This window comes from Colius striatus, chromosome 13 (assembly GCF_028858725.1).
Source record: "Colius striatus isolate bColStr4 chromosome 13, bColStr4.1.hap1, whole genome shotgun sequence".
Lineage (NCBI taxonomy): Eukaryota > Metazoa > Chordata > Aves > Coliiformes > Coliidae > Colius > Colius striatus.
Genome location: NC_084771.1, coordinates 11,400,283 through 11,417,834, shown reverse-complemented (window position 1 = coordinate 11,417,834; position 17,552 = coordinate 11,400,283). Strand labels below are relative to the sequence as shown.

General features: G+C 55.8%; 1 protein-coding gene across 1 annotated transcript; it reads right to left on the bottom strand.

Moving 5' to 3' along the window:
• Positions 1 to 1,869: 1,869 nt before the first annotated feature.
• Positions 1,870 to 16,567, bottom strand: TMLHE (trimethyllysine hydroxylase, epsilon). The gene is made up of 9 exons (XM_062006865.1): positions 16,464 to 16,567; positions 16,067 to 16,284; positions 11,060 to 11,241; positions 10,052 to 10,228; positions 8,172 to 8,451; positions 6,934 to 7,053; positions 5,385 to 5,621; positions 4,735 to 4,873; positions 1,870 to 4,132 (listed from the first exon to the last, which is right to left on the bottom strand). The coding sequence occupies exons 3-9, from the start codon at positions 11,238 to 11,240 to the stop codon at positions 4,001 to 4,003; spliced, it is 1,266 nt and encodes a 421-aa protein (XP_061862849.1). The 5' UTR covers position 11,241; positions 16,067 to 16,284; positions 16,464 to 16,567; the 3' UTR covers positions 1,870 to 4,000.
• Positions 16,568 to 17,552: the final 985 nt, after the last annotated feature.

The window sequence follows — 17,552 nt, the reverse complement described above, 5'->3', positions numbered from 1 at the left end:
CACTTCTTAGAGCAGGAGCTGGGAGCCTGCCCTGCATCCAGCGAGCAGCTCAGCACCCTGCAGCTGTGAGCTGCTGTGAGCTGTTACTGAAGGCCCAGTGAATGAACACTGGGAAGCGAGGGGCACCAGCGAATCTGTAGGTGACAGGCAGGAGCACGGCCTGGCCCACGGTGCCATTGATGGAATCCTGATGGGTTTCAACGAGGACACACAGGCTTCCCCTGCAGAGAAGGGGATGGGCCAGGTGAGCAGTATTAGGGCACGGGCTGGATTTGCTGTCCCTTGCCTTCTTCAAGCTATGTTTGTGGCACAACTCACCCAGCACCCCGCCTGCCGCAGCTCCACGCACACACACGCTGCTTCTCAGCGGCTGCTGCAGCCGTGTTTTGGGAGGGGGGGTTCTCTGGGCGACCCGGGCTCGGGCAGGGAAGGGCTCAGCCTGGCCGGGGCTTGCAGGGAGCTGCCCGTGAGCCAAGGCAGCAGCCCCGGGGAGGGCTGAGAGACAGGCTCCAAACCTCCGACACCCGCAGCGTTACTTGTCCCGGCACTGTGTTCCACGGCCGGGTTCGCCTCTGCGCATCCGCACCCGGAGCAGCTCTCAGCCCTCGTGCTGAGAGGAAAGGAGGAGGCAAAGGCACAGCCCCATCCTGCTCCGGTCTATCGGTGGATGGAGCAACCGCTGCCGCCGCCACCCACCTGGGAGCCGCCCCAGGGCCGCGGGGCTCGGCCCACACCCCCCGAGCAGCAGCAGGAGGGAGCCGAGGCTCCAGCGGTGCCCCGGGCGCAGGGAGCGGCAGCTCCGCCCGTACGGGCACGACGCGCCCGGCAGCGGCTCTGCGCCGCGCAGCGCCCCCGGGGCACCGGATCGCCGGCTCCTCCTGTGCTCGGCAACCGCGGCCCTGGGGCTGCTGCCAGCGCTGGGACCTCGGGAGGAGGAGGAGGGGTCCCGGGGGGAAGGGGGAGCGCAGCCCAGCTCAGGCAGCCGAGCCCCGGGGAGCAGCCGAGCCCCTGCCTCGCTCACTGCTGCTTCTCACCCGGGCAGGAGGGTTTGCAAACCTCCGAGCCCAGGCGGGAGGGGTCAGAGCAGGACAGGGAGCTGCCAACTCCCCGGGCAGGACGGCCAGCCTCAGAGTCCCTCCAAGTCCCCTCACACCATCTCCATCTCACAGAATGGTGGGGGTTGGAAGGGACCTTTAGAGATCATCCAGTCTGAACCCCTGCTAAAGCAGCTCCACCTGGCTCAGCTCACACAGGAACGTGTCCAGGAGGGTTTGAAGCCCTCCAGAGCAGGAGCCTCCACACCCTCCCTGGGCAGCCTGGGCCAGGGCTCCCTCATCTCAACACTGAAAGAGTTTTTCCTTATGTTTAAATGGAACTTTTTGTGTTCCAGCTTCTTTCCATCACCCCTTGTCCTGGCACTGGATACAACAGAAAAAAGCGCTGCCCCAACGTCCTGACACCCACCAGTGACATATATATAAATATCAATGAGCTCCGCCCTCAGTCTCCTCCAGGCTGAACAGCCCCAGGTCCCACAGCCTTTCCTCAGAAGATGCTCCAGTCCCCTCAGCATCTTGGTGGCCCTGCCCTGGACTCCAGCAGTTCCCTGTCCCCCTTGAGAAGCCCAGATCTCCCTCTCTGCCCTTCTTTCACAGCCCTCCATCTGCAGCATCTCCAAACCCACTCACAGCCACAGAGGCCTTCGAGCAGCAGTTCCCGGGGCTGCCAGCAGAAGCGGGTGTAGCAGAGCTGAAAACCCAGCGCCAGCCCCAACCCAGAGGGACGGGAGCGGGTCTTGGCTTCTTAATTTCTTGCACGTTCTGCCACCGCGTGGGCAGCGCAGGAATGAGCAGGAGAAGCCGAGGGAGATGCCGAGACGGGGCTGCTCCTTGCATTTATTCCACCTTTGGGGGTAACACAGACTCATTGTCAAGTTCAGCACCGCAAGAGAGAGATTTTTGTTAAGCTGACCTCTTCATCAATGGTTTATTTGAAGAGCTGATGTCTCAGGCTTGGCACATGTCTGGGATGCAGAGTGTGGATGATGGAGGGGGGAGGGAAGGAAAAGGAAGCAGTTCATCATTTATTGGCTTAAAACTCTGTCAAGTTTGGTTACAAAACCCTACCTTGTGCTGTTACAGCAAACAGAAGTGGATCTGAAACGGGCTCTGGGGAGATGGGGGCAGCTGCCCCACAGTCCTGCCCCTACCAAGGCAGTTTCGGTGCTCACAAGCTGCTGAGGAAGAATTCAGCCCTTACCTATTGGCACAGGATTCCAAGGCAGCTCCCTCCACTCCACAGGGTGTTGGGGGGCTGGATGAATTCATTGGAAAACAAGGAAGTGCTTTCCCTCATACTCTGAGGGAAGGAGGCAAAAGGAGCTCAGGCACCATTGCTACCCTCAAATCATTTGGCTCTACTGCTCAAGGGTTTCAAATACTTAGCAGAGTCCTTTGTGTTTTTGTGCCCCCAGCCCAAGCTCCAGGAGCAGCACAGGGTGAGCCAAGTCCCCAACTGCTGCCCTTTGCTTCTTACACACCTGTAAAGCTTTGGCTCTGAGCTGTGCTGCAGGAACTGGCACCCAAGGAGAGCCTACCAAAGTGTCTGACCAAGAAAGCAGCACAACACATGCTGCAGGCTGCTCAAGGAACTCACTGGCTCAGCCCAGAGGAACATTGACAGTCGTGCCTGTGGCTGAGGCTGCAGCTCCCAGGCCCTGTGACATATCCCTGAGCAGAGCCAGCTCGCCTCTAGCTTGTGTTACCTGGCAGCATTGCCCCTCCTTCCGCCCCTGATGGGCAGCTTCCTGCCCAGCCTCTGCTCAGAAGCCCCTCTCACCTCCCACTGACCTCCCAGAGACAGCAGCAGGCAGCTCAGGGCACAGGGGCACCAGGAACCACTTACCCAGCACTTGGATTAAATGAAGCAGCAAGTTTTGTACAGATGCATCTGTGCTGCACTTGTGCCTTGGCCACAAGAGCATCCTGCTGGCACAGGAGAGCCAGGAGTGCAAGAGAGCTGCCCCGTCTCAAGGTCTAAGCAGAGTGAACAGCCCCAGATAAGGAAGAACTGAAAAAAAAGATCCTAAAATCCCCTTTTGGTTCTGAAATCCTCGTTTATAATGATGGCAGGATTTGCTCCTGTGTTCCTTCACCTGTGGCCCTTCAATGGGTCAGGCTCCAGTTCATACTCCCCACTAGCAGGAGCCAAAGGGTCTCTCTGTTACCTCCACTTGCAGCAGCCAGTGCAGCGATGACCCAACACAAACCCCTCCTTCAGAAGAGAAGAAAGAGCAGGCACAGGGGGAAATGGGTCAGCCAATACTGTAGCTGCTGAGCCTGTACCCTTGATAGGGTGCCACAGGCAGAAGGAATACCAGCATTCTGCTACTGGAAATGAAGGAAGTGGGAGAAATACCTCCCTCAGCCCCTAGTCTGCTTCCCAACACACAGATCTTGCTGCTCCTCCCCTTCCTTCTAACCCAAACCTTTTCAGAAGCAGCCTCACAACAGCAGGTTCTCTCTCCAGGCTGTCTCTTGAGCAGCACAGCTTCTATCAGTGACTGTTACAGGGGCAGGGTGGACATGTGAGAAGCCACTGAGATGCCAACAGCCCTCAGTGTGAGCAGTGGCATTTGCACCAAACAGGGACCAGGGATTCTCCAGAAGGGGCAAAGTCCAGCTTGGAGTGAGACAAGAGCCCAAAGGTTTCCATTCTGGAAACCCACTAGAACTGCCAGCTGACCAAAATGCTGAACCACAGAGGGGAAAAAGGCAAAGATTTGGAGTCCTGAAGGCACTTGATTGGAGGAACAACTTCACATCAGGAGGCGTTGGTGGCGTGTCCCGTGGCGTGCGCAACCCTCACCCACTGCCTGGGCAGCTCAAAGGCAAAACAGGTCCCACAGAGCTCCAGGAACCTTTGGCTTCCACCTGCCCCTCAGAGCTGCCTGGGGAGGGGGAGGTGCTGAGGTAAGTGCAGCCCCTGGGCCGGGGGTGGGCTATGCCTGCAGCCCCAGCAGGCGCGCGGTGTTGAGCACGTCGTCCCGCGTCAGGTAACAGCCGCACAGCTGCCGGTAGCCCGTGAAGGCCTCTCGCCCGTGCAGCACCCGCCAGTTGTCTATGAACAGGGCCTGGAGGGGAAGGGAGAGGCTCTCAGGGGGGAGGGAAAGCACTGCAGGCAGGGAGGGATGGGGAATGATACCCTAGGAGGTCTCCCGTGAGTTGCTGGTGACATTAACGATTCAAATGGTACCCGAGAAGAGCAGTACATTCAGCTTCCCACACCTTCGTGCTTCCAGCCAAAGCCAGCTCTCTTCTGGAGGAAGTCAGAGGCTGAACATTAAGTGTTCCCAGCCTCTCAGCTGCTGAGAGTCCTTATTTCAGGTATAGGAGACTGTCCTGCTCCTCTCCCCAGGCTGGGACTCGCTTGGCTCCAAGGCAGAGCTTGAATGAAACATTTCTGCCTCACCTGAATGCTGGGACTCCTTCAGGCCAGCAGCAATACACCCCCCCTCCAGCTGCCTGTAACAGCAGGCAGCTTAAAACAGCTCTAAAGAGGAAACCAGCAGCACACACAGCTCACCTGAAGCCTTTGCCTTAGTGGCAACAAGTGGCACATGCAAAGTTGCACCCTGCCATCCTGCCTGCTTCAAGCACACCAGCCTCCCAGCCTGCTCCAGGCACACCAGCCCCCCACAGCCTGCTCCAGGCACACCAGCCCCCCCAGCCCTACCTTGCCAGGCTTGAGCTTGACCCACAGCTCATTCTCTGGCCTCCTGAGCTCGGCGGTGAGCGTGCGGTGAGCAGCGTACCAGCGGTGCACCACATCGTATGGCACCGTGTTGATGACGGCACGGTCGTAGTTGTTGTACCTGGGGGCAGAGGGCAGGTGAGACACAGCCCACGTGGGCCCCCTGACACTGACAGCAAGGAGAGGGCTGCTGCTAAGGGTACAACTGGCTGCTTTTCCCTGGAGGGATGTGCCACGGCAATGGGCAAGAGGGAGGGTTGCTTAGAGCGCAAGTCCTGCGCTCAGGTAAGCTGGAGCTGCAGAGAGTGGCCCTGGCAGGGCTTTGGGAGGGCCCAGCCTGTGCCCTCCCTGTTCCTTTGGCAGAGAAGGGCTGAATCCTGCTGCCTCAGCAAAGGAAACAAGATGAGGGTGGCAGGAGGCAAAAATCAAAGCTCCACACCAACAGTCATCTTTGTACTGTGGTTCTGACACTTCCTCTCAAGCAGACAGGCAGAGCCCGGAAGGAAACACGAGGTGCTGCTGTGGTTTCACCCCTGCCCCTCACACACATGCTGGATGTCTGCTCTCTACTGAGAGCCAGCAGGTCCCACCACCAGCCTCTCATCCTCCCATCAGCAAGGGGTGGCTGGTACCTGATCAGATAGAGCTCGTTGTTCCAGGGGTAGACGTTGAGGACGGGCCCGACGCCGATCATGTGGTTGTGGCAGTCGCCCACGTTCTCCACGTACTCGTGCTTGAGGGGCACCTTGGTGAGCAGCTGGAAGTGCTCAGGGGCCCCACGCAGAACCTGCTCTGCCGCGTGGAAACCGTCCACCAGCAGCGTGCGCCCGCCCGTGCCCTCGTGTTTCAGGCAGTGGAACACCTGGATGCTGTGGGGGAGAGAGAAGGCAGAGCACCACAGCCCCTGGCTGCCTGCCCTGGGCAGAGAAGGTGCTCCCCACAGCCCCAAGGGGAGTGGGAAGGGCTCTGCAGAGCTCACCCAGCTCAGCCCCCTGCTAAAGCGGGTTGACCTCGATCACGGGGCACAGGAACGTGTCCCAGAGCCTCCAGCCACGCTCCAGGCCCTCAACGTCCCTCTTGTAGTGAAGAGCCCAACACTGCACACAGCATTTGAGGTGCAGCCTCACCAGTGCCCAGTCCAGGGGCACAATCACTGCCCTGGGCCTGGCTGCCACACAAAGCACAGGCCCTGCCACATGTTTCAAGCCCAGCCCGGTTGGTTTCCCTGCTCGCAGGGAACGGCTGACTGCAGAACTCACGTGCTCCTGTGCCTGCACAGCTGACTTGGTTCAGCTCACAAAACCTTCCCCCAAATCAAATTGGAAAACTAATAATCAGACCTTCAGCCTACACAGGAGCTTTGACTAAACCTCTTGGTGCCAGAACTGTAGAGCTCATTGGCTATTTTCCTGCCTTTCTTTGGCACTCGGAAGGGTTCCCTTCAGGTAGGTGTATTCTCATCTCCAGCCAACTGAAGTGTATCAAGCGGTGACAGCATGGGCTGAATTAGTAGGGTCAACTACTAATGCTTGCAGCTCTGCAAAACCAGAGCTGTGCAGGAAGAACATGAATTTCTGGCTTTCCTGAGCCCCCACCTCTGCCAGAAATCCCTTCCTCCCAGACTCTTTCAGACTTGCTTCCAAACCAAATGAAACAGTCTTTGACCTGCTTCTAAATGAAATTAGGTGGTTTTCAGGCAAGATGCATTCATTTGGCTGTCTGCTTTGGCTGAAATTGGCCATATCTGACCATCTCAGGCTTCAGCTATTGCCAGGGATAGAGGACAGAAACTCCCCAGGCTATACAAAAGGCTGCAATGTCATCTTGCTCCCCAGGTACCACAGAGCCTGCCCTCAGAAGAGGCTCCTCAGCTCCTGGAGCTGCAGGAGGTTGTTGTCTTTGCTCTGGTGCTTGGAGCCTGACTTTGTAATGTTATCCTGAAACTGCTGTGAGTAGAAGGGTGGTTCAGAGCACCCAGGTGAAAAGGTGCCGGTGAGGGTGGAGCTGGGACATCCTGCTATGTCACCTGCTGTGGGTGAGAAGAGGCCCCGAAGGCTGATCAGGAGATAAAGGCTTTGCCAGAAGGTCACAGTTAGTTTTCTGACAAGTTAATACACTGGGAGCAGGTGGGTCCAGGCAGCTCTTGGGTGTTTGTCCCTGTCAGTCCCATGCCTGCCTTACCCACAGGGCTCCTGGAAGTAGGTGGTGTCAGTGTGGCGGTCCAGGGCCAGCTTGGTGTAGGCTGTGTCTCCCCGAGAGAAGTCAGAGGTGAAGTACCACATCCTGCCATAGATGGTCTCCCTGCAAGAGAGGTGGGGGGTTCCCTGAGAGCTGCAGGCTCACAGGATCATGGACCATTGTGCTGGGAAAAGCCCTTTAAGCTCATGGAGTCCAAGCCCTCCTCACACCCTGCCAAGCCCACCACTAAGCCATGGCCCTCAGCAGTGTGGTGGTACAGCAGATCCTCTCTCACATTTGCTGGTACCTTCCCTCCATCCTATATGGAGTAAATTAAAGCAAAACAACTTAACATTCACATTGTCAAGAGATGCTGCTTCTAATGCCTCCTCTAGTATCCAGTTCCTCTCTTTCCTCCCCTAAAAGGCTGATGGCAATGAGTCTGGTTTCTCCTTGACAAACAAACGTCTTCTTCCCACACCACATCTCAAACCAAGGAAGGCCCTGAGTGACACAAGCTGCTGCTTGAGTGCAGCTACAGCCTTTGCTTCTACCACAGGGCTACCAAATCCCATTTCTTGACCTTAGGATCCTGCATTTTCACCCACCTCTCCCCTGGAAAGGACAGAAGGCAAGGACAAACCACTCAGGGGCTACAGGGTGAGGGTACCTGGAGAATGAAGGTGTCTGGACATTCCTTAGAACCTTTCCTTTCTACTTGGAGGAACTACTGGCTAAAATAAATCCCTCATCTTCCAGTGGCCCAGGAGAAGTGCAACTGCTTCTGCAGCTTGAATTCCAAACCCAGAGCCCTGCTTGCCAGGCTGCTGCTGGTATGTTTGAAACACACCAGAAACATTTCCCAATAGTTTTCTTTAGTGAGAGCTACAAGTTGTTTTTGATCTCCCTGGCTCCCAGGGCCAGGGCTGCCCTCCTAACCTTTCAAGTCATAACAGGAAATGTCTCTCCTTGCAGAACTCAACTCTTCCCAGACAGGCTCCTTCCTTCAGTCACTCCTCTCTGTGTGCAGTCCCACAGGAGCTCCTGAGGCAGCTCCATACCCTAAAAAGGGCCATATCTCATCCCAGCTCAAAAGGAGCAGCCAGAGGATGGAGAAGCCTCAGATGTTGTTTGCAAACCAGGTCCTACAGCTCAATACACTGGGGAAGAGGCACCTTTCCAGACCAAAGCAAGCTGACCCTTGAGGCACTCAGTGGCCTTCCCGGGGCAACGCCGGTTACCTGATCAAGCTGACCCTCTCTGCTAAGATCTGGGTGTCCTCTTTGGTGGGGGTGACGTTCTCCACGAAGGCGATGCCGTAGAGCAGGAAGTTCTGCAGGAACTCCTTCAGCCCCTCGTCCGTCTCCAGGAAGCTGCGGCAGTCCACGGCCGGCACCTGGGCCTGCCGGTAGATGTCAGCGTTCCACAGGATGCGGGGCTGCATCACCCGCTGCTTCTGCCCCTCGTAGCTGTTCTTCACCAGCCACTCCAGCCCGTAGCGGGTTACGTGTCCGTCTGGCCCTGGGGTGGGGGACAAGGGGCACAGTCACTGCCCAATGGCCCACAACAGCCCCTCAGCCCCATCGTTCTGTCTGGGGAGAGACTCTCTGCACCCTGGTGCCATCCAAAGTGTGATCTGCCTAGAATCACTGAATGAATCCCTGAGTGCTGGGGGCTGGAAGGGCCGTGAAGAGCTGCTCCGCCCAAGCCCCTGCTAAAGCAGGTTCCCCTGGCTCAGGGGACACAGGAACGTGTCCAGGTGGGGTTGGAAACCTGAAAAGGAGCCTCCACATCCTTCCTGGGCAGCCTGGGCCAGGGCTCCCTCACCTCAGCACCAAAGGACTTTCTCCTGGTGGTCCAGTTGATGTCCATTGCCCCTTGTCCTGTCGCTGGCCATCACAGAACAAAGTGTTGCCCCATCCTGCTCACACCCACCCTTTAGGGACTTGTAAGTGTTGATGAGGTGCCCTCTCAGCCTCCTCTCCTCCAGGCTGAACAGCCCCAGGTCCCACAGCCTTTCCTTATAAGATGCTCCAGTCCCCTCAGCATCTCTGTAGCCCTGCACTGGCCTCCCTCCAGCAGTTCTCTGTCTCTCTTGAGCTGGGGAGCCCAGAACTGGACACAGGACTCCAGATGAGGCCTCACTAGAACAGAGCAGAAGGGGAGCAGAACCTCTCTGGACCTGCTGCCCACACTCTTCTTGATGCCTCCTCGGATGCCATTGGGTCCTTGCCCACGAGGGTCTGTTGCTGGCTCATGGTCAGTTTATTATCAACCAGCACTCCCAGGTCTCTCTCCTGGAGCTGCTCTCCAGCAGGTCACCCCCAGCCTGTCCTGGTCATGGGTTTGTTCCTCCCCAGCTGCAGGACGTTGCACTTGCCCTTCTTGAACCTCATTAGGTTCCTCTCTACCCAGCTCTCAGCCTGTCCAGTTCTGGCTGAATGGCAGCACAGTCTGCAGTGAACCAGCCCCTCAAAAGCAAACATATGGCCAAGAGTCCCAAAAACATTGTAACTGCTGTAACAACTCCACATTCAGAGCTGAGTGTTTCAACTTCAGGGGGTCTGTGCTTATTCTGTTGGCAGGACCCCAGGAGAAATAAAGGTAAGGAGAAATAAAGGTAAGGAGAAATAAAGGTAAGGAGAAATAAAGGTAAGGAGAAATAAAGGTAAGGAGAAATAAAGGTAAGGAGAAATAAAGGTAAGCTGCAACAAAAGGAATAAAGTAGCTGGAAAACTGAGGAGAAAGGGCAGAAAATGTCTATTCTGATCAGGGATACCAGCTTAAATAGGACAAGGTAATGAAGAAACCCAACCATTTCTTGACCAGTTCTACCTGAATTGCTGCTGTATTCAAACAAAGCAATAAAATAGCCAGACACCAAGGACACAGATATCTCTGCCCAAAAAGGGCTGGGAGGAGGAAAACCAGACCCAAATTTAAGGCCAGGGTGTGTTTACAGTAACAGCACCGTTCAAAAGAGCAGAGTTCCAAACCTGAGATGACTAAACCTCTTCCCAAAACTGATGATGAGATAAGGCTGCCCTCTCCCAGCAAACCCCAGAGAGAGACTCAGCAACAGGGCTCTGCCCAGGCAGGCTCCAGGCAGTGTGGTACTCACAGGTGAGGAAGAGCGTGGTCTCATCCACTCTCACAGCCTGGGGCCTGATGGCCAGGTCCACGCTGGCCGTGTCCAGGCTGCGCTGGTGGGTCTTGGCATTGTAGCAGGAGGCAGAGCGACAGTGGTCCCGCAGCCACACGAAGTCGAAGCGCATCAGCGTGTCAGCGTACCTCAGCTCTGCACACAGGGACAGCACCAACACAGGGTGGCAAGAGGGAGGGAAAACACAAAGCCAACAACTGTAGCTGAGGGCCCAGGGGGTTGTGATCACATCTAAGAGGGGATGCCGAGGCTGTCGTGGTTCCACAGCGCAGCCCTGTGCAGCCCTTCGCTCCCTGCCCATGGCTCCCAGGGGATGGGGAGGGAATGAGAAAAGGAAAATCACAGAATGATGGAATGTGGGGGTGGGAAAGGCCCTGCACAGCTCAGGCATTGGTCACTGGGTGCTAAGCAATTGTAGTGGGCAGCACTTGGCTTTTCTTCAGTTTTGTTTCTCTCAATTACTCCACTTTATTCTTCTTACTGTTATTATATGTTAATTTAGTTATCACACTTGTTCTTATCTGAACCCATGAGCTGTGATTTATGGGTAATGGATAGAAGCTGGAACACAAAAAAGTTTCCACTGGAACACCAGGAGAAACTTGTTTAGTGCTGAGGTGAGAGAGCCCTGGCCCAGGCTGCCCAGGGAGGGTGTGCAGGCTCCTTCTTGGGAGGTTTCCAAACCCACCTGGACACATTCCTGTGCCCCCTGAGCAAGAGGAACCTGCTTTAGCAGGGGCTGGGGCTGGAGGAGCTCTGCAGGGCCTGTCCCACCCCACCATTCTGGGTTTCTATGACAAATTCCCCCCAAATGGCAAGTGAAGCACAGACTGCAGCGTGCAGCCCTGCAGCACAGGCCTTGGCAGAAGGAAAAGGTAAATCACTCCCAAGGAACAAGGTTGGGAAAGTCTCACTCCTCTCCCCAACAGGCTCAGAAGCAGGGACACAGCACCCAGCATTACCTACCTAGATGGTCCCTGTGTAACTGCCAGGCACACTTGAGGGACTCTGGGGCTGTGTGATGCCAGCGAGCCACAGCAGCGAGGACGGGCCTCGTGTCCCGGGGCAGCCGCAGCCAGCGAGGGCCAGAGCCTCTGCTCGGGTGGGATGGCACCTTCAGCAGCCATGGCAGCCTCCTGCACCACATCCTGAGCAGGGGGGAGAGAGGGGAGAGTAGGGGGTGACTTGGCTGTGCCACTGTACTCCATCTGGAGCCCTGGGCTCTTGTGCCAGGCACCCTCAGTGCTCCGGGGAAAGCTGGCAAACGGCTGTGACCGACAAAAGAGGCAAGGGAGAACTGGTCTGCTGAAGAGGAGGAAAAGAAGTGGGTATGGTGACTGGCAGCCTGGCCACAGGAGAGAGTTACCTGCCTCCCATACACTGCTTGGACATGAAAAATAACTACAGACTTTGGAGGGGAGGGTGTCTCATATCACACATGTTCATGGCCAAGGACGAGGGCCAGCAGCACTACTGCCTTCTCCCAGTAACACTCAGGCACATGGTCAGGCTCCTTCCAGAGCCTCCAATCCACTCCCAGTGCTCCCAACACACCCACCACGCAGCAATCTCTGCAAAACAGGGTGCTTTGCCCTTGTTCAGACCACTTGCAGTAGGAAAACCATGAAGCTGCATGTGCAAACTGGCCACCCTCAGAAACTGCACAATGGGAGCAACAGAGAATTAACCAGCAGGAGCTCAAGGAATGTTTTAAACAAGCAAGCTAATGCAATCCACACATGTCAGCTAGAAACAGAAGGAGGAGAGACAAGGGTGTCCTGCTTATTTAGTGACCATCATAACTCACAGAAGAAAGCAGTCCTGAGAAGAAAGAAATGAGATCCTGGGGATTATCAGGCAAAGCCGTCCCAGAACAGACAACTGTGTGTTCAGTGCTCTTGTGCAGACCACCAGCAAAGCCTCATCTGCTGCAGGTCTGGGCCCCTCTCCAGCCTTCCCAGTGTGAATGCACCATTCCTGGACAGAACCACAGGGATTAGGGAAGTAAAGGGACCTTGGTTAGAGAAGCAAGAGCGAGAAGAATCCAGCAATCAGGTGAGAACTGGGAATAGTATGCAAAACAGTGAGGAGGAAGAAGGAGGTCTCCCCTTATGCTGAAGGACACAGTTGGCATGGAAGAGAAATCAAGGGTGGTTAATTTTATGCTAGAGATTAGGAGGAGACTTCTCAGAGGAAGATGTGTCACAAGTCTGCAATACAAAGAGCAAGGGCAGAAACCTCACACAGGTTTTAAGCTAGGAAGCCACAGTCTACATGTCCTCTCATGTTTACTGATTGCTGGAGGTCAGGCCTAAACCCAGCAGGATTTTAACAGTGCTTTGGTCTGGAGTGCACAGAAACACAGCACCACTGGATAAGATAAAGCCTCAGAAAGCATTTCTTATCCCAGACTTCTGGTTTTCCTTTTTTTTCCTTATCTGCACAGTCCAGGTGCTGGTGCTCTGGCTGTCCAAGCTGCTGCTCTGCTTCAGAAGTGACTCAGTACAGAGACCTCTACAGTTGGTAAGAACAGTAAAATCCAGGTGCCATGACCCAGGCAACAGTTTGCTAAGCAGGAAAAAATAAAGTACAGCCAGCTATCTCCAGGGGAAAAAAAACCAGTGAAGTGTCACAACAGGAGCCCATGGTCTGATATGACCATGTACATGTCCTACAAGGCTCTCAGCCACAGCTTGTGTGCAAGTTACTGACATGGGAACTTCAGCTCAGGAGTTTCTGACTTCTGTGGCTGCTAAAATGCAACATTCACTCCTCAGCAGGCTGCAGGGAGTCAGGCTGTCCTGCAAGTCACAGTATCACAGACTCGCTTCACAGGTTGAAAACAACCTTTGAGATTGTGGAGTCCAACCGTTCGCCAGCACTGCCACGGCCACCACTGACCCATGGCCCTCACCCACAGCTACACTGCTCTGGAATCCCTCCAGGGATGGACTTCATCATGGCCCATTTCAGTCAATAAATTGTTCAATCAAATCAAGATCTTCAATCTAACCTTCCCCTAGTGCAACTTGAGGCCGTTTCCTCATCCTACCACTTGTAACCGGGGCACCAGAGAACTGACACGGCCCGTGCCAGAGTTGCCAGGCATCTGAAGATGCACAAGAATAGCCACTTTTCCCTTTGGTGCTCTCCAGCCAGCCATCAGTTCTTGCAGACATGCTTCCTCTCATCTCCAGGACTGAAAATTCAGCATAGAAAAAGGAATCAGACAAATTTGACGTGTAAACTTCATCATTAAGTGAAAAACATCTGCAGCCATGGAAAGGCAGGAGTTGAATATGATGTTTATTTGCTTTATAAAGCCTGAAGAAGTGATTTAGCTCCCTGAACCAAGCATTATGACTCACAAAGCTTAAGGCCATCCTTTGAGAAAGACACACAGGAGGGAAGACTGTCCAGCTTGGCTTTTGGATACCAAGGATAGCCACTAATCCAACAGAAGGGAGGGGAAAGAAGCAGGCCTGTTTGCACACGCCTGGTATCTCCTCACACAGGACCCAAAACTGATAGGAAAAAGCTCATCTCCAAATCCATTTAGAAAGTGGCCTCTGCCTGGGGCAGCTCCAGTTGCAGTTATCTCTTCCTGCACCTTCCTTTTATCTCACCCTCTTCCAATATCAAAACTTAGCAGAGAATAAACACAGGTAACAGTAAGTGAGCCAGACACTTAATCTAATCAGGGGGACCTCTTGCTTCTCTGGAAGCAGACACCACAAACAGCTCTCAGAGAAGCCTCAAATTAAATCTTTCCAAGAGATACTAAAAACTAAGAAGAGATGAAAACAAACAAAAAACCCTCATCTGTATGATTAGAAAGGATTTACATTCTGCCTCTGTGCCTGTTCAACCAGAGCCAACAGCTCTCTCCTGCCTGGGCTCAGATACATGAGCAGCTGCCTCTTTCCTCAATCTCATCTTTATATTGCCCAGCTCCCTGCAGCTCAGTTGAGCAGCATTTCAAGACAAAGTTCCCCCTGAAGTTGAAAGAGAAAGGGCAGGAGGAAGAAGACACTGCACTACCCTGAGAGCAAACGCAAGCGGATTTTGAGAAGGGATTGATGCTGGAGTGCCAGGTCTGCCCCTCTGCTGAGGCACCACATAATCCTCTGCAGATGACATGTGAACATCACCTTTGTGCCTCATCCCACCCTAGAGTCCCTCAGGTGAAGGATGAAAAACCAGAGTGTTCAGAGAACTCAGGCTGGAAGTGACACAGGGAGGGATGGAGCTGTGGGTGCTCGAGGGAAATGCAGAAACCTCCCACTTATCGTGATCTGAGGAACTGACAGAAGTCTTGTGAGAAAGAAAGCAAGAGACATGCTGGGAAAGGCAGAAGGAAGAAGAGAGGGCCTCAGGAGAAGCTCCTCTACCTGGGGGCTCCCTGCCTGCCACTCAGCAGTTTGTCTCACCACCAACACATGAAGCCTTTGACGTAACCACTGCTGGGTTTTAAGCTCTCTGATACAAAAGCCACAATTCCCACTTTGGGTAAAGAAAAACAGTGAGCTGGAAAAACTAGTAGCCAAATAGTTTCAGCAATGAAACTGTATGTGGAAGGAGAAACCACACAAATGTGTGGTCTTTAGCCAGCTTTGAATGAAAAGCTCCCAGGGACATGGGGACATGGGCTGGTTGGTACCAGGGAAGCTGCTCCCATGCCCTGAATCGCTGGGGCTGTGAACAGACCTGTTCCAGCACCCTGGGACTGCATGTCCAGCCTGTTTTTCAAGCTTATTTGGCATCTGAAGAAAAAAAGAGATGTGTCTTTCATGAAGCATTTCCAAACATGCAGTTGCTTACACTCACACATCCTTTTTCATTGCTGGAAGCATCTGGCTAAAGCAAAGGCTCCTGATCCAGAAGAAACAGGAAAATCTCAGTAGCACAACAAGCCTTATGCTTCAAAAAGAGAGGCGAAAGAGAAAATAAATTGCTTTTTAAAGCAGTTTTAGGAATGCCCTGCAGATCTTGGGACAGAACTTGCATCCTGCTGGCCTCTGGGCTACAGATATTTCACCTGACGTTTCTATCTGCTCTGGAAGACATACCCAAACACCCCTGAGTGCTGCTGCTTGAGCCAAGGCAACCTCTAGGAAGGGAGCCCAGGAGAGGAGCTGTAGAGGCTGAGCCAGGGCTCCTGCCTGGACAGGGGCCGTACCACAACCAAGGGGACCTAAGGACACTACCCTGGGGTGACAAACCCCCCATGGCAGGTCCTATCCCCTGGGAGGACAGACATTTCTTAGACACTCAGTTGCCAGCAGAGTTAAAGGTTTAACAGCCTGAGCTGATCTCCCTTACCTATTAATTACAAAAGAAACAAAGGGCAGATTGGCTGTCCCTGCTGAGAAAGGCTCCTGCCTCCCCCCACCCTGCAGACTGCTCCTCTGCTGCAGACAACTCTATTAGATCTGAGCTGTCAGGAATCAGATTCCCCCTCCAGCCCTTCCCCACAAGGGATTTCAATTAAATTAAGGAGCTAATAAAGACATCCCAGACGCTGTCAGCTTCACAGCTACTTTGTTTTCCTAGAAATAAAGGCAATTATCTGCTCACTCCACATTTAACAGCAACCACCCAACTCCAGATCCCCACTTCCCATAACCTTACTGCAGCTGAGCTGCAGTTATTGAAGCTCCTGTTAGCAGCTTCTCCATCTCAAGCAGAGCCTTTTCAGGCTGCACAGCTTCACAGAAACAAGCTCTAAGACGGTTCTTTTTTTTCCCTTCCAGCCCTCATGGTACATCTGCCACGGGGATATTTATTGCAGGAGAATCTTATTAAATCAGATCATTCACCAGCTCTGGGTCCTGCCCTGGCAGGGAGGGGCCGGGGCAGCTCTCCCTTTTTTAAGGGAAGAGGAGAAACCAGCCTGCCCACGGCTGCAAGCTTTCGTTCACAGGCTAACAGGGTCTGGATGGCTGTCTGCACCCCCGGGCCAGCTAACGTTACCTGGGACCGCGCGGGCAGCGGGCTGAGGCAGGGGCAGCGCTGGAGGGAGGGCTTCAGACGGGCTCGGGACGCTCACGGCTCCTCCCCGGCTCCTCCCGCACCCTCCAGGCCCAGAACGGCTGCTCCGAAGCTTTCCACACATTTACCGCCGTCCGCGCTTCAGGAAGCCGGGCTGGCCCCGGCACCAAAGGCTCAGCCACCGAGCTCTCGATGAACTTCTAAAGGCAATAAATAAGTAAGGCTCGTTACAAACCGCGTTGTTTGAGCTTCCCTCCGCTGAAGCGGCCCATGAGCTGCCTCCGCACCCAGACCCCGGGACGGGGGAAGGACGAGACCCGTGGAAAGGGCCCTGACGCCAGCAGCAGCCCCCCGCGGCCTCACGCCACGACCGACCCACCTGGGCAGCTCCCCGGGCGCTCGGACCCGCCCCGGCTCCTCCCGAGCGGCCTGGCCGGGCCCCGGGGCAGCAGCGGCAGCGCGGCCGGAGCCGCCTGAGGCGGCGTGGAGCGGCCGCCCCGGGGCGGGGCCGCACCACGGAGCGCGGGCGGGCCCGGCCAGAGCGCCGCCCGACACGGACCGCGGCCGCGCGGGGCGCAGCGCCCGTGGCCATGGAGACGGTGCGGGATGGCGACCTGCGGGAGGGGCGGCGAGGCGGGTCCCGCGCCGGGCGGGGCGGGGCGGGGGGGGCTGGGGGTGCGGCGGGGGGAAGGGGCCGCGGGACGGGGCGGCGCGCGCGCCATAGACCGGGCCACAGACACCGGGCGCTTACAGGCGCTCGCTACCGAGGCTCCCGCCGGGGAGCGGGTGCCGGCAACGGGAACGTGCCCGCTTTAACCGTGCAGCATCCCGGGGCTTGGTGAGGCGGGGACGGACCACAGAGAGGGACGTGGCGGGGCCGGGGTGAGGCGCGGGCGCGTGCGCGCGGCGCGGGCCGCCATGTTACCGGCAGCCGCGGGGTCGGACCGTTAGCCGGGAGCGGGTGTGGGTCCGGACCCGGGCTGAGCGCGGAGGGGAGCCGGTGTGAGCTTTTTGGGGAATAAAATGCTGATTTGCAGCTGAAGGCACCGGAACGTCGACTCGTGTGTGTGGGAGGCGGCAGCGGGGAGCGGGTCCGCCCGCTGGAGGGCCGCCTCGGCTCGGACATGGCGGCTGCCGCCTCACGCGAGCCCTTCACCCTCCCGCCGCCGCCCAGGAGCCGCTCAGAATGAATCCTGGACTGAATCCCCGAATGATGGGGGTTGGAAGGCTCTGCAGAGCTCCTCCAGCCCGACCCCCTGCTACAGCAGCTTCCCCTCGCTCAGGGGGCACAGGAACGTGTCCAGGTGGGTTTGGAAACCTCCCGAGAAGGAGCCTGCACACCCTCCCTGGGCAGCCTGGGCCAGGGCTCCCTCACCTCAGCACCAAAGGAGTTTCTCCTTGTGAGTAACTGGAACTGTTTGTGTTACTGCTTGTGTCCATTACCCCTTGTCCTGTCACTGGCCATCAC